Genomic DNA, 11,647 nt, shown 5'->3' with positions numbered 1-11,647 from the left:
GCCCACAGGGGTTTTCTTTATGAAACAGGTTATATAAGAAGAGAGATGCTTATGCCAACCAGTTCAGGCAGACCCATGGTTGTTAAATTAATTCCATTGACTGCGCATATTGTACTTTTCCATCTTTGTTGCCTTAAGCAAAAAGACATGGAAAACAAAAAGGTATTTACTTGCCACGCCTATGAGGACTTCCTGCTAGGTGGAGTTTAATTTCTGCATATAGGACATATCTGTGTAAGTGTAGCCTGTCAGGTGAGTGTCAGACCTCAGCAGCAACTGAATCAACTCCTCACCGACGAAGACCCAGTCACCAGGTGAGACTTGTAAAAGATTCTTTAAATTCAGGCTGTTTTCACACCACTGACATGTGACGGTGCTGGTTTTTCATGAGTCAAAACAGAAAACTGTCTGAAGTCGCAACTTGGATTATTATTCCAGAATGTTTGAAAATCTTGAATATTAATCCTTCAGAGAGCATTCAGCAAAATACCATACGCTAGGAAGTTACCGAACAGTGTTTTAGAGCTTTAAAGTCCGATGTGGCATTCACACAGGATCCTTTAAAAGGCATCGTCATTCATATGTCACTGTTTTTTTTCTTTCTTTTTGGTTAAATGCACGTGGGCCTCCAGCAGGGCTGTCCTTTGTCACCGGTTCTGTTTCATAACTTTTATGGACAGAATTTGTAGGCACAGCCAGGGACCGGAGGGGGTCCGGTTTGGGGACCACAGGATCTCGTCTCTGCTTTTTGCAGACGATGTGGTCCTGGTGGCTTCATCAAACCCGGACCTTCAGCGTGCACTGGCGCGGTTCCCAACCGAGTGTGACGCAACTGGGATGAGGATCAGCACCTCTAAATCCGAGGCCATGGTTCTCGACCGGAAAAAGGTGGCATAGGGTATGCTAATTTAGCACAGTACAAAAAGCGTTCCGATTACAAAAGTACATCAAAATGTGCCGAACGTTTGGGAATAGGATGCCATGACTTTTGTTAATGATTTGGCTAATCGTTTCCAGATAAATCGCAAAACAAAATTGAAAAATTTCGCACACAAATCGGATGGGAGAGGCACCACATGTTGCCTTGGAGACGCTGATATCAAAGATCAGCGACTGTTACCATGGTGACGGGGAACAAAGAATGTCGGCAGCAAGAAGCAGGCACACAAAATTTCCTCTGGAATTTTCTAGTTTATAAATTTTCTTCAGAAGAACTTATATATTTGCAGAATAAATGATCAAAATGATCTGATCAAGTTGCCTAAAGCTTTTATAAATGTGTATGGAATCTGTGTTTTAAGTATCAGATTAATACATGTGAAGCTGTTTCCTCTTCTTGAGTGTAGGATGAATAAGATTATCCTCGATATGGACCCTGGGGTGGACGACGCCCAGGGCATCATGGTGGCCCTGTCCATCCCAACCGTACAGGTCATTGGGATCACTTGCTGCCATGGCAACGTACCGCTGGATAACGTCCTGAAGAACACGCTCCGAATCCTGAAAGTCTGCAAAAGGCTGGATGTGAGTTTCATGTCTGCAGGATTCTCCTCGTGCATGTCAACTGTCTGAGCAGCTGTCACGCCGTTACAGATTCCAGTGTATCGAGGCTGTGGAAAACCTCTGCTGGGCCGTAAAATTCATGCAAGCGACTACCACGGAAAGGACGGATTGGGAGACGTCCCAGATCCCGACGCTCCGGGCCTGGACCTGCTGCAGGGGAGAAAAGCCCCTCAGGCCCTCGTCAAGATGATTAAAGAAAACCCTGGAGAGGTGACGAGGATATGCATGAAAAACTGCCTTCAATTGATGTCAAGCTGCTTTTTTTTTTTTTTTTTTAAAGAAATAGCTCAGTATTTACTCAGATATTCAATTTATGTATTCAATTTGTTTCAATGAAATGTATTAATTTCACTTAACGACAATTTGATTTAATTTATCAGTCCTATTCTACAGATTTTGAATTCAGTTAAAAATAAGTTAATCAATTTAGTTGTGAACAAGTTAAATTAGCAGTTTTTCATGAGCTGAATGTAACAATATTGAGTATTTACAGCAATTCATGTAAGTACATGTTAATGTCATTTTCTTGATTTTCCTGTGCAGGTGACGTTGGTGGCCACCGCCCCACTCACTAACCTGGCAGTGGCAATACAACTCGACCCCTCCTTACCCAAGAAGCTGAAGGCTCTCTACATCATGGGTGGAAACACTCAATGTAAATATTCATTTTCAAACATTATGTCCATCTGCTGCATCCCTCCAGCCTCCATGTTGAACTCTCTGCGTGTGTGTGTGTGTGTGTGTGTGTGTGTGTGTGTGTGTGTGTGTGTGTGTGTGTGTGTGTGTGTGTGTGCAGCCAGGGGCAACACCACGGTGTGCGGGGAGTTCAACTTCGTGGCTGACCCCGAGGCCGCGTACATCGTGCTGGACCGCTACACCTGCCCCACCTACATCGCCCCCTGGGAGTTCACCTGCAAGAACAGCCTGCCGTGGGTGAGGCTGCAAACACACCTCCTCCTCACCCAAGTCTGAATATTTTCCAGACTGAGGGGGGAGGCGGAAACTTGACCCTCTGCTTTCCGTCCTCTCTAGTCTTTCTGTGACGGCTGGCTCAGTGCACAAACGGAGAAGGCTGTGTTCATGAAGAAGATTTCAACCTTTTCCATGCAGGTAAGAGATGCTGACAGTAACCCTTGGACGGCTGTCTGAGCTACAAGTTGCTGCACGGCAGAACAACAGCATGTTCTCTGTGAGTTTATTGCACACACTGTTCTGACAGTCAGGACAGGAGGACACGTCTCCACAAGCTGCTTGAAAACAACTACTCATTACAACTTGTGGCAGCAACTGAAGCCAAAACAAAAACCAGAAAAGCGTGTTGTGTGAGACATACGCTCCTGTTATTTTCAGCATTGCAAGTTCAAAAGATTTTAATTGTGAAGGAACTTCTTACTTCCACAGACATGCATGGAACTTAGTGGCAAATTTACTGCAGTTCAGGGGCCACATGAGAGCGTCCTGAAAATGTTCATATTACTTCAGTTTCAACTAAATCTATTGTTTACAATGGGATTTGAAAAGAAGTGAAAAGAAGGATGTTGCAAAGCTATTCATTTTTGTTGCGAGAAACCTTGTGCAGTTCTCGACACCGCTAATGAATGCTACGGCTCATCGAGTCGTTGGACTTGATGTTCCTGCTTCTCAACATGCCCAAACCTCTGTATGATTACAGTGATGGTCTCAGGGCGCCAGCCCCACTTCTTCTAAGATTGGCCCATGCTGGTAATCAAATTGTAACCACGCTGCTTTGCTGTTGGCTGAAGGCCATTTGATCCACTGATACTGATACTGAATTTGAATATTTCTGCTTATTTATATCTAATTGAATGAACCAAACATGACTATCTGGATGTGACAACACATTATCAAGGCCTATTCGTATATTGAGGATCTCTATAGAGCTTTTTAGCTGATCGTCCCCTTGTAGTCAGTGATGATCACAGAGTATTTACACACTCTTACTCTTGGTGCACTCAGAAAGCGACTACAGAGGACTACAAGGAACAGCAGACCACTGAAGGATGCGGGTTCAACTCCTGTGACACTTACGCCATAGCAGCGGCTGTGGATGATACATTCCTACTGGAGAGTGAGGAGGTGAGAGTCCTAAAGTTTTCACCAGTTTAAAGAGCAAAGCATTCAGATTCAACAGGACGTCGTGCTCCTGATGTAGGTGGCGGTGACAGTGGAGCTGGAGGGGACACACACCCGAGGCATGATGGTGGTGGACTACATGGAGCTGCTCAAGAAGAAACACAAGGCCTTCATCATGAAGAAAGTGGACTTGGAGAAGCTGAAGCAGCTGTTGATAAATGCTCTCAAGTAGAGGGATTCAGTGTCAAAGTTGAATGCCTGCTTGATTAATGTGGTATTTTAAAGTGCTGATAAAGGATGAATAAGTCACGCTCAAATAATCCCAGTAAAAGACTCAAAAAAACTTTCCCAGACTTTGCTGCACTTCTGTCCCACAGAGAACTTACTGTCTTTCTTTGTTGCAAAGCTGCACAGAAAAACAAGAATTTCCGCTGCTGCTTCAACACAACAAAGAACACTCGCGCATGCAGCTGCATCGAGTGATGCAGGTTTTATTGACCATCTGAGAAAACTCAAATCTTTGTGAAGTTCTACGCAAGCGTGATTCGTTACAGATGGTCTTGTTTTTCTCTGTTGGCTGAACACTGAGCAGTTGAGAACAGTTTGTACTCTCATTTTTCACATACTAATGCTCTTCTGTTTGATTCTTGCTGCAGAGTTTGACTTCACTGCTGGTTTGCTTCAAAATAAACAAATGGCTTTGTTTTCTGTCCTTTTACATACAGGATTGAATACAAATTGCTTAATTCTAAAAGTCTATTTGTACAGAGTTTTCCGATGTTGTGTGCTGCAAGTGTTGAAACCGATTAAAAGAATGTGACAGCTAAAAATCACATTTTAAAAAAAGTGAATATAAAAATTACATAAAGAATTTTTCCAACCAAAACCTCAAACAGAAACCCGAGAAAACTGACACATGCTCAGAGGGAACATGCAAACTTCACACAGAAGGATCCCCAAGACTTTCTCGCTATTTAGGCTTTTCCACAATTAACATCTATACCACCAACAAAAACAAAAAAATCCCATCAAAGCACATATAATATGGATGAAAGAGGTTAAATTGTTTACTCACTATCAATGAAGACCTTCTCCTTTAAGAGCTGCCACATTTTCTATTAAAATAATAAAAAAAGACAGTAAATAAATCATAGACTATTTTTGCACTTGATGACTATTCTTCTGTGTTATTCCAAGTTCAAATTATATTGTATAATCCCATGTCCTTATAAATTGTTGGGCTTAATAAATGCATCAAACCTACATGCTGCCTCCAAACAAACAGCCCGTTTTCCATGAACCACGGCAGGTCCCAAGAGTTCCCATAAGTATGTTTCACAAATGTGTGGAAAACATATTAACATTAAGGTCAAAAGCAGTAGGGAGAAGCTATCGGACTCCTTCAATTCTTCCTCCAGCCCGTTCTATTTTCTTTGGAACAAAAATCTGTATTTCTGAGAGAACACGCCCATATGAAGGTCTGGCTTTGTGCATCTGGCCTTTAAAAGGCTGCTCCCTGATGCTATTTCACTCCTGAGCACCAGCAGCAGCAGACGTCGGACAAAGCTTCGCCAGCAGGTGAGGATTTGGTTTAAATTGCATGAATTTAAATTCTAAATATAATCAATTCTAATTCAGCATGTAACTGTAAATTAAATGGAAGCTTTCTGCTTCCTGGATTTTCAACTCCTGTAATTAGGCATGCTTAACATATTGTCATTACCATTAAAATCCTTGGATTGCTGAAGAAGACGTTGTTGCAGCCGTTAACAAAAGTGCAGGGAAAATTGTCATGAGAGCAGGCTGCCAGGAGTGATGGCGGTGATGGATGAATGCAAGAGAAAAGGCTTCAGCCCAGCAAACAACTGCAGCAATAAGTAAGACAAAAAACAGCTGGGGTCTGGAGGAGAGCTGTGAACTGCAGGGGTAATGAGGAGAGTGAACCCAGGTGAGCTCGCTGATAGTGAAGCTTTCAGGTAATTAACCTGGTGAATTAAAAGATTTCTTTTAGACCAACCTGTGAAAACGAGCCACACGTCCTGCAGATAAGATGTGTTTGAATTATTCACAAATATATTCAGTGGCTGAACGCTCAAGTGAGTTTGTCAACACTTCACTATGTGTGCTGCAGGAGGGCAGTGACCATTAGAATGAACTAAAGGACACAAATACCAAAGATGAGAGCTACAAGGGAACAAACTGATCGAACTGCAGTGCTGGGGAACATTTATCTCACGCATATTGACTAAAGAAGCTTCATGATGAAGTTTATAATGGGAACCTTCCTTGTGGCTTCATGCAGGATGAAGAAGAAACTGATCATCGATGTGGACACCGGCGTGGACGACGCTCAGGCCATCATGGTGGCCCTCGGTGACCCCAGTGTGGAGGTTTTGGGGATCACTTGCTGCTTCGGCAACACCCCCATCGAGAACGTCCTAAAAAATACCCTCCGTGTCCTGAAAGTGTGCAACAGACTAGATGTGAGCTCCTAAATGTTTAGTTTTTTTTGTCCCATTGGCTGAACTCTGGACAGATGTTAATTTAAATGCTTGTCTGTGATTCAGATCCCAGTTTTCCGTGGCTGCTCGGAGCCCCTGCTGGCCCATAGACGCCACGCCGGAGATTATCACGGGAAGGATGGAATGGGAGACGTCCCAGACCCGGAGGCTCCGGGTCTGGAGCTGCTGCAGAAGAAGCGGGGTGTACCCGCCCTGGTCAAGCTCGTCAATCAAAATCCTGGAGAGGTGAGATGATCCTTTGCTTTCACAATAGGGGCGACGAGGCAAAGATGCTCAGAAGAAGTCTTTGCTCTGTGTGCAGGTCAGCCTGGTGGCCACCGCCCCGCTCACTAACCTGGCTGTGGCAGTACAACTGGACCCCAACTTCCCTAAGAAACTGAAGGCTCTCTACATCATGGGAGGAAACACCGACTGTATGTTAGGTGTCACCCGCTTCAAAAACAGCACAGTCTGTTTTCAGTTTGTGCCTTAAAATAAATGTGTGTGCAGCCAGGGGCAACACCACGGTGTGCGGGGAGTTCAACTTCGTGGCTGACCCCGAGGCCGCCTTCGTTGTGCTGGACCGCTACACCTGCCCCACCTACATTGCTCCCTGGGAGTTCAGCTGCAGGAACAGCCTGCCGTGGGTGAGGCTGCAAACGTCCTCTGGTGACTTGTGCAACAAAACCACATTAAGTTTCCCAAGTTCAGTGGCTCAATCTCAAACCTTATCAAACATGGCGCAAGTTTGTCAACAGCAAATGGAAATGTTTACACCAGGACACTGGAAGGAAATACCAAACTGCATCCATATTCTAAATACAGATAATTAACTATTTTATTTAAAGGCACAATGAAGGTAACTTGTCGACATAATTGAAACCGATTTCCATTCAGCTCACCAAGCATTTGAGTGATTACACATTTTTTGCTACACCTGCTTGAGGGACACAGATACTTGCTACACCAGATTGCAAAAGGGCCAATCTGAAACATATCAAAATGGTCAGCAGGTCTCATGGTCACACGGAGAGGATTTCATTGTAGTTCCTTCTCAGTTGAAGTAATTTTGCTCATATCAGAGTGAAAAGCACAACCATCGAGTTTGTTTACCCAATTCCCGCCTCTTTGCCGTCCAGTCTTTCTGTGAAAGGTGGCTGTCCCAAAACTCTGAAAAGGCCTTTTTCATGAAAAACATCACCAGCCTCTCCATGAAGGTAAGTTTCAGATTATCAGACTGGTGTTGAGCCCACGATCAAAAGCTTGAACAGACTTCTTTGTTCCTCATGCAGAAGGCGCAATCAGCCGACTATCAAAAGGAGATCATTGCAGGAAAAGGGTTCAACTCCTGCGACACCTACGCCATGGCGGCAGCCATCGACGACACTTTCATCACGGAGAGCGACGAGGTGAGCCGCCTCAGCTTAGACTGTCTTTTACAAATCGAAGCGCAGATCAACAACTTGTGCTCCTTGGGACAGGTGGCAGTGACCGTGGAGCTGGAGGGGAAGTTCACCCGAGGCATGATGGTGCTGGACTACATGGAGCTGCTGAAGAAGAAGCACAAAGCCATCGTCATGAAGACGGTTGACTTGGAGAGGCTAAAGATGATGTTCATGAATTCACTCAAGTGAAGAAATCTGATTTATGTCCCTGAAATAAATAAATGACAACCAAGAGCAGTGTTTAGGGCTTGTTTGTGCATGCAGCAGAGTTTCACTCACTTCAGATTGTTTGTATGCTTCTTTCAGAAAAGAGCATGCAGTCACAGATAATCAGTACTTTTGCCGTACTTATATCATGGATTAAATATGATGGAGCAATTTAGCTCAATGTGAATGAAAATACCTCAGCATTTGCAGGGTAATATGAACTATAAACTGTTACAAACAGTAAAAAAGAGCAACAGTGACACCAAGTGACTAAAGCATGTTACTACAATAATAAATTCTGAACAAACTATTTTAATAAAACCTTTTATTGAAAGTGCTCAGGAATGTACAGTTCAGAAAAAAAAGGGGGGGGGGGAGAAAGTCTGCATCCCATTCCTACCACATTCTTTTTTTCTCCAAGCCAACCTTTACTCTGAATTTATATATTACAACCTGCCAGAGTTCTATTTACAAATCATACAAAAAGAGCAACATTCACCCACTGCTTTCCACAAGGTCGAGTCTCTGCTGCGGCTCCACACTGGAGCCGAGCGGGAAGTCAACGGTGAGCTGAGCGTCAGTCCGTCAGCTCGGCATGGAGCAGCCCGCAGTTGCAGCTCACCCGAGAGTCAACCAGACAAATACTGGTTGTTGGAGGCTGGAAGAGGCTGAGAAACAGATTCTGATTTGGCCTAGAGTTGGCCAAGAGTCCAATGTGAGAGGCAAAGCGGGTCTACTGGACCCTGTATTTGTAAAACCAGCAGAGACCTTGAGTGAAGTTCCATCCCAGTGAGATTGAGAGGACATAGAGGAGTCCGAGGAGGGCGAAGGGGTACAGCAACACCACAGTGTTTTTCAGGAAGGGGAGAGCTGAGAGGGAGAAAAGAGACAAATATGTCCTGTAACTGTAATACAACTTATGACTATGTCAGTGAATGACAACTGATCTTGCAGTGAAAAGAAACTTACCGCTGTATCCCAAGAAGGTGATATAAAGGTAATAGCTGATGGCGATCAGCCACAAAGTGTTCCCAACAAAGTATCCCAGGAACCACTCAGAATTTATTACCACAAGATCTGAAACACACCAGATAACCATTAAAATCCCATATACCGTACTCTATTGCATTTATGATTCAGCTAATAAAATGTCATCCGAGACTCCATCAACTCACGGTTTATGAAGAAAAGCTGCAGGAAGTGCAGGATAACAAGAAGTGGATAGAAAGCATTGAGGTGAACGTCGAACGCGTAGCCCCACTCCACGTCAAAGTTTCTGCTGGGCTGTTTCAACAGATACTTGTTGGTGATCACCCTGAGAGAGACAGAGAACTATTCAGTGTTGGGTTCAGTTCAACACCAAGTGTGCGGAGCAGGAACACACACTTGTGTTTTATTAATTAATTGACGAGCTGAACATAAAACTCACCACATTAACGTTGATATGAGCAGACCGACTCCTATACAGTCAACAAAGACCACCCAGAGCAGCAGTTTCAGGGTTTCCAACACACCCATGTCCAACACAAGCCCAAAGCCTATTGTTGACACTGCAAAACAACGTAGGAAGTAAGGTGGTTACAAAAGAGCAGAAATCAATCATCCTTGTAAGTTTATGTACACTTCAAGCTCGTTATTGTGACAATGAGGACTTATTCACCACATAGCCAGATGCTGAGCAGGGCCAAGAAAGCAGGGTCGTCCCTGGCCCACTGGTCTTTGGTTTGTTTCCTGTAGTGGAAGTTACGGTAGACCCTCTGCGGCGATGTGAACAGGTAAAGCATCTGCCACAGGGCAAAATCAAAATCCATCTGTCTGAAATGAAACAGCCTCCGCAAATACTTGTAGCGCTTGGCGCCCGCTGTATGGCGTGCTGCGTCTCTGGGGCCCAGGGCACCGTTGGTGTTCGGCGAGGTGGTCGGCAGCATGATGCTGACGGTCAAATTAGAAGAAAACACACACTTATTACACAATTATAATGAAACTAGAAAATTCCAGAGAAATTTTTCTGCGCCTGTTTCTCGCTGCCAACATCCTTGGATGGCATCCTTAACTGTCAGAGCTCTGCTCCTGTCTGTGGGCTGCAGCGTCTCCATGGCAACAGTTGGAGATCGACGGATGTCATTAAGCATTCATCCGATTTGTATAGAAAGTTCTTTGCAGTCGTTTGCTATTTTCTCCGAACACGGTTTGCCAAAACATTAACAAAGGTCATAGTGCACTATTCTGGAATTTTCTGCATGTTTTGATGTGTATTTTGTGTCTGTGTTCCCATCAGTGACTAGTTACGTGCTCAAACAAATGGTGGAAGAAGAAAGATTAAATTGAACAGCCGCCTCGGTTAGTAATCGTTACGCCTTGCCTCTTAGGGAGACACAAGAAAAAGAAGAGATGGAAAACTGAAGCAGTCATTCAAACAATCAAATCAACTTTATAACAAAACTGCAAGAATGGAGGGATTATTATGAGATTTATATTATGGGAAAAAAAATACTATTTTCCATAGAACAACATTTTATTTTTTTTACAGGATTTAGACCAAATGGACTAACAATGTACACATTTTTTTTATTGCTTTTCTGAAATGCTTTGCTTTAATTTTTTTTATAATCTTAACCGCTAAAGATTCTGAACTGCCTTGTTTTCGTGTATTTTATTTATTTCCTGTAAAGCAATGTGAATTGCCTCGTGTCTCAATAGTGCTTTATAAATAAATTCACCTTGCCTTCAAAACCAATATAAGTTGTTCTTATAGTCAACCGAGTAGCTGTGGCTTGTTTACATGCGGCAGACTTTTTTAGTCTGCAATTAAAAGATTTAATTCGTTTACATATTGTAGGTCATATAGATTTCTTATTAAATACTTGAAATGACAACATAGAAACAAAGGCTCATATTGCAAACCTTATTGCTACCCACCAGGACACAACTGCAAGGAAAAGTCAACATACATGGTTTAGACGCACAGCACACTGTTTTATCTCAGTTAGGGTAAGTAGATTGTAGAAAACATTCATTTATCACGTTTCCTCGTAACTTGACGCTGTTTGTTAGCAGACGCTGTTAGCTTGTAGCTACATACTTTAGCCAGATTACAGGGCCCGTTCGGTCCTATCTCCGGTAAACAGCTGCAGTAACTGTTTAGCATCTTCCGCATAAGAACATTTCTCAACTGTGGTGAACATTTACCCGTTTCTGCTGGACTCCTTCGCAGGACAGAACACTGACTCTGGCTCGATTCTTTTAGCTCAGCTGTTTGCTTCCTGAACTGTCCCGAACACGTCGATGGTTCTGAGGCATCATGGGTAATGTAGTCTGTGGTCAAAAACAAACTACACCGACCTCAAATATGTTGTTTTCTCGTCAATTAATGTCCTATTGTCCGACATTTCACTAAATATACACATAACGTATTTTCGGGAAACATGTGCGGTCTTTATATCTGTAGTCCATGTTGCTTAATGCAACAATAAAGTACATTTTGTAAAATTATTTGGAAGGCTTTTTTCCTGCTAGTGCGCACCGCCATGATGATTTCCACATACTCGCGTAGAATATCGCGATATTTAAACTTTTTGAATTTTTTTAAATGTATCAATTAATTTTATTTTATATATATATTTAAAATACTATTGGACAGTTGTCACCCAATTCTGTGTACACAATAAAAAATCCACCCAAAAAGTAACATTAATGTTTTCTGTTTATTTAATTTAATTGTACATGACACAAAACAACTAAGGAAGTCTTTTGGATGTCTACCTGAAAAGGTAGAACTCCTTTCATGTCCAAAAGCATTGTGTAGCTTGTAATGTTTGTTTGAATCCATGTCCACTG

The 11,647-nt window shown here is 43.0% G+C and overlaps 3 protein-coding genes across 5 annotated transcripts; 2 read left to right on the top strand and 1 right to left on the bottom strand.

Moving 5' to 3' along the window:
* The first annotated feature begins 59 nt into the window (after window positions 1-59).
* LOC308127516 (inosine-uridine preferring nucleoside hydrolase-like) lies at window positions 60-4,361 on the top strand. 3 transcript variants are annotated; one of them, XM_080492618.1, is made up of 8 exons: window positions 60-314; window positions 1,347-1,524; window positions 1,594-1,773; window positions 2,107-2,218; window positions 2,360-2,496; window positions 2,596-2,673; window positions 3,541-3,660; window positions 3,737-4,361. In XM_080492618.1, the coding sequence occupies exons 2-8, from the start codon at window positions 1,348-1,350 to the stop codon at window positions 3,887-3,889; spliced, it is 957 nt and encodes a 318-aa protein (XP_080348744.1). In that variant the 5' UTR covers window positions 60-314; window position 1,347; the 3' UTR covers window positions 3,890-4,361. The 3 variants fall into 3 exon arrangements, with proteins under 3 accessions (XP_080348744.1, XP_080348742.1, XP_080348743.1); XM_080492616.1 differs by having other exon boundaries at window positions 228-314; window positions 1,324-1,524; XM_080492617.1 differs by having other exon boundaries at window positions 248-314; window positions 633-1,524.
* A 694-nt stretch (window positions 4,362-5,055) lies between these two features.
* LOC308127514 (inosine-uridine preferring nucleoside hydrolase-like) lies at window positions 5,056-7,843 on the top strand. The gene is made up of 8 exons (XM_080492614.1): window positions 5,056-5,235; window positions 5,960-6,140; window positions 6,225-6,404; window positions 6,481-6,592; window positions 6,669-6,805; window positions 7,298-7,375; window positions 7,451-7,567; window positions 7,640-7,843. The coding sequence occupies exons 2-8, from the start codon at window positions 5,961-5,963 to the stop codon at window positions 7,790-7,792; spliced, it is 957 nt and encodes a 318-aa protein (XP_080348740.1). The 5' UTR covers window positions 5,056-5,235; window position 5,960; the 3' UTR covers window positions 7,793-7,843.
* Window positions 7,844-7,964: 121 nt separating this feature from the next.
* Window positions 7,965-11,357, bottom strand: unc50 (unc-50 homolog (C. elegans)). Its single transcript, XM_080492619.1, has 6 exons — window positions 11,000-11,357; window positions 9,471-9,742; window positions 9,240-9,360; window positions 8,986-9,125; window positions 8,780-8,887; window positions 7,965-8,680 (listed from the first exon to the last, which is right to left on the bottom strand). Exons 2-6 carry the CDS (start codon window positions 9,736-9,738, stop codon window positions 8,544-8,546), a joined length of 774 nt encoding a protein of 257 aa, XP_080348745.1. The 5' UTR covers window positions 9,739-9,742; window positions 11,000-11,357; the 3' UTR covers window positions 7,965-8,543.
* Window positions 11,358-11,647: the final 290 nt, after the last annotated feature.

This window comes from Lipophrys pholis (genome assembly GCF_963383615.2).
Source record: "Lipophrys pholis genome assembly, chromosome: 23".
Lineage (NCBI taxonomy): Eukaryota > Metazoa > Chordata > Actinopteri > Blenniiformes > Blenniidae > Lipophrys > Lipophrys pholis.
The sequence above is the reverse complement of the archived record's forward strand: the minus strand, read 5'-3'. Positions and strand labels throughout refer to the sequence as shown.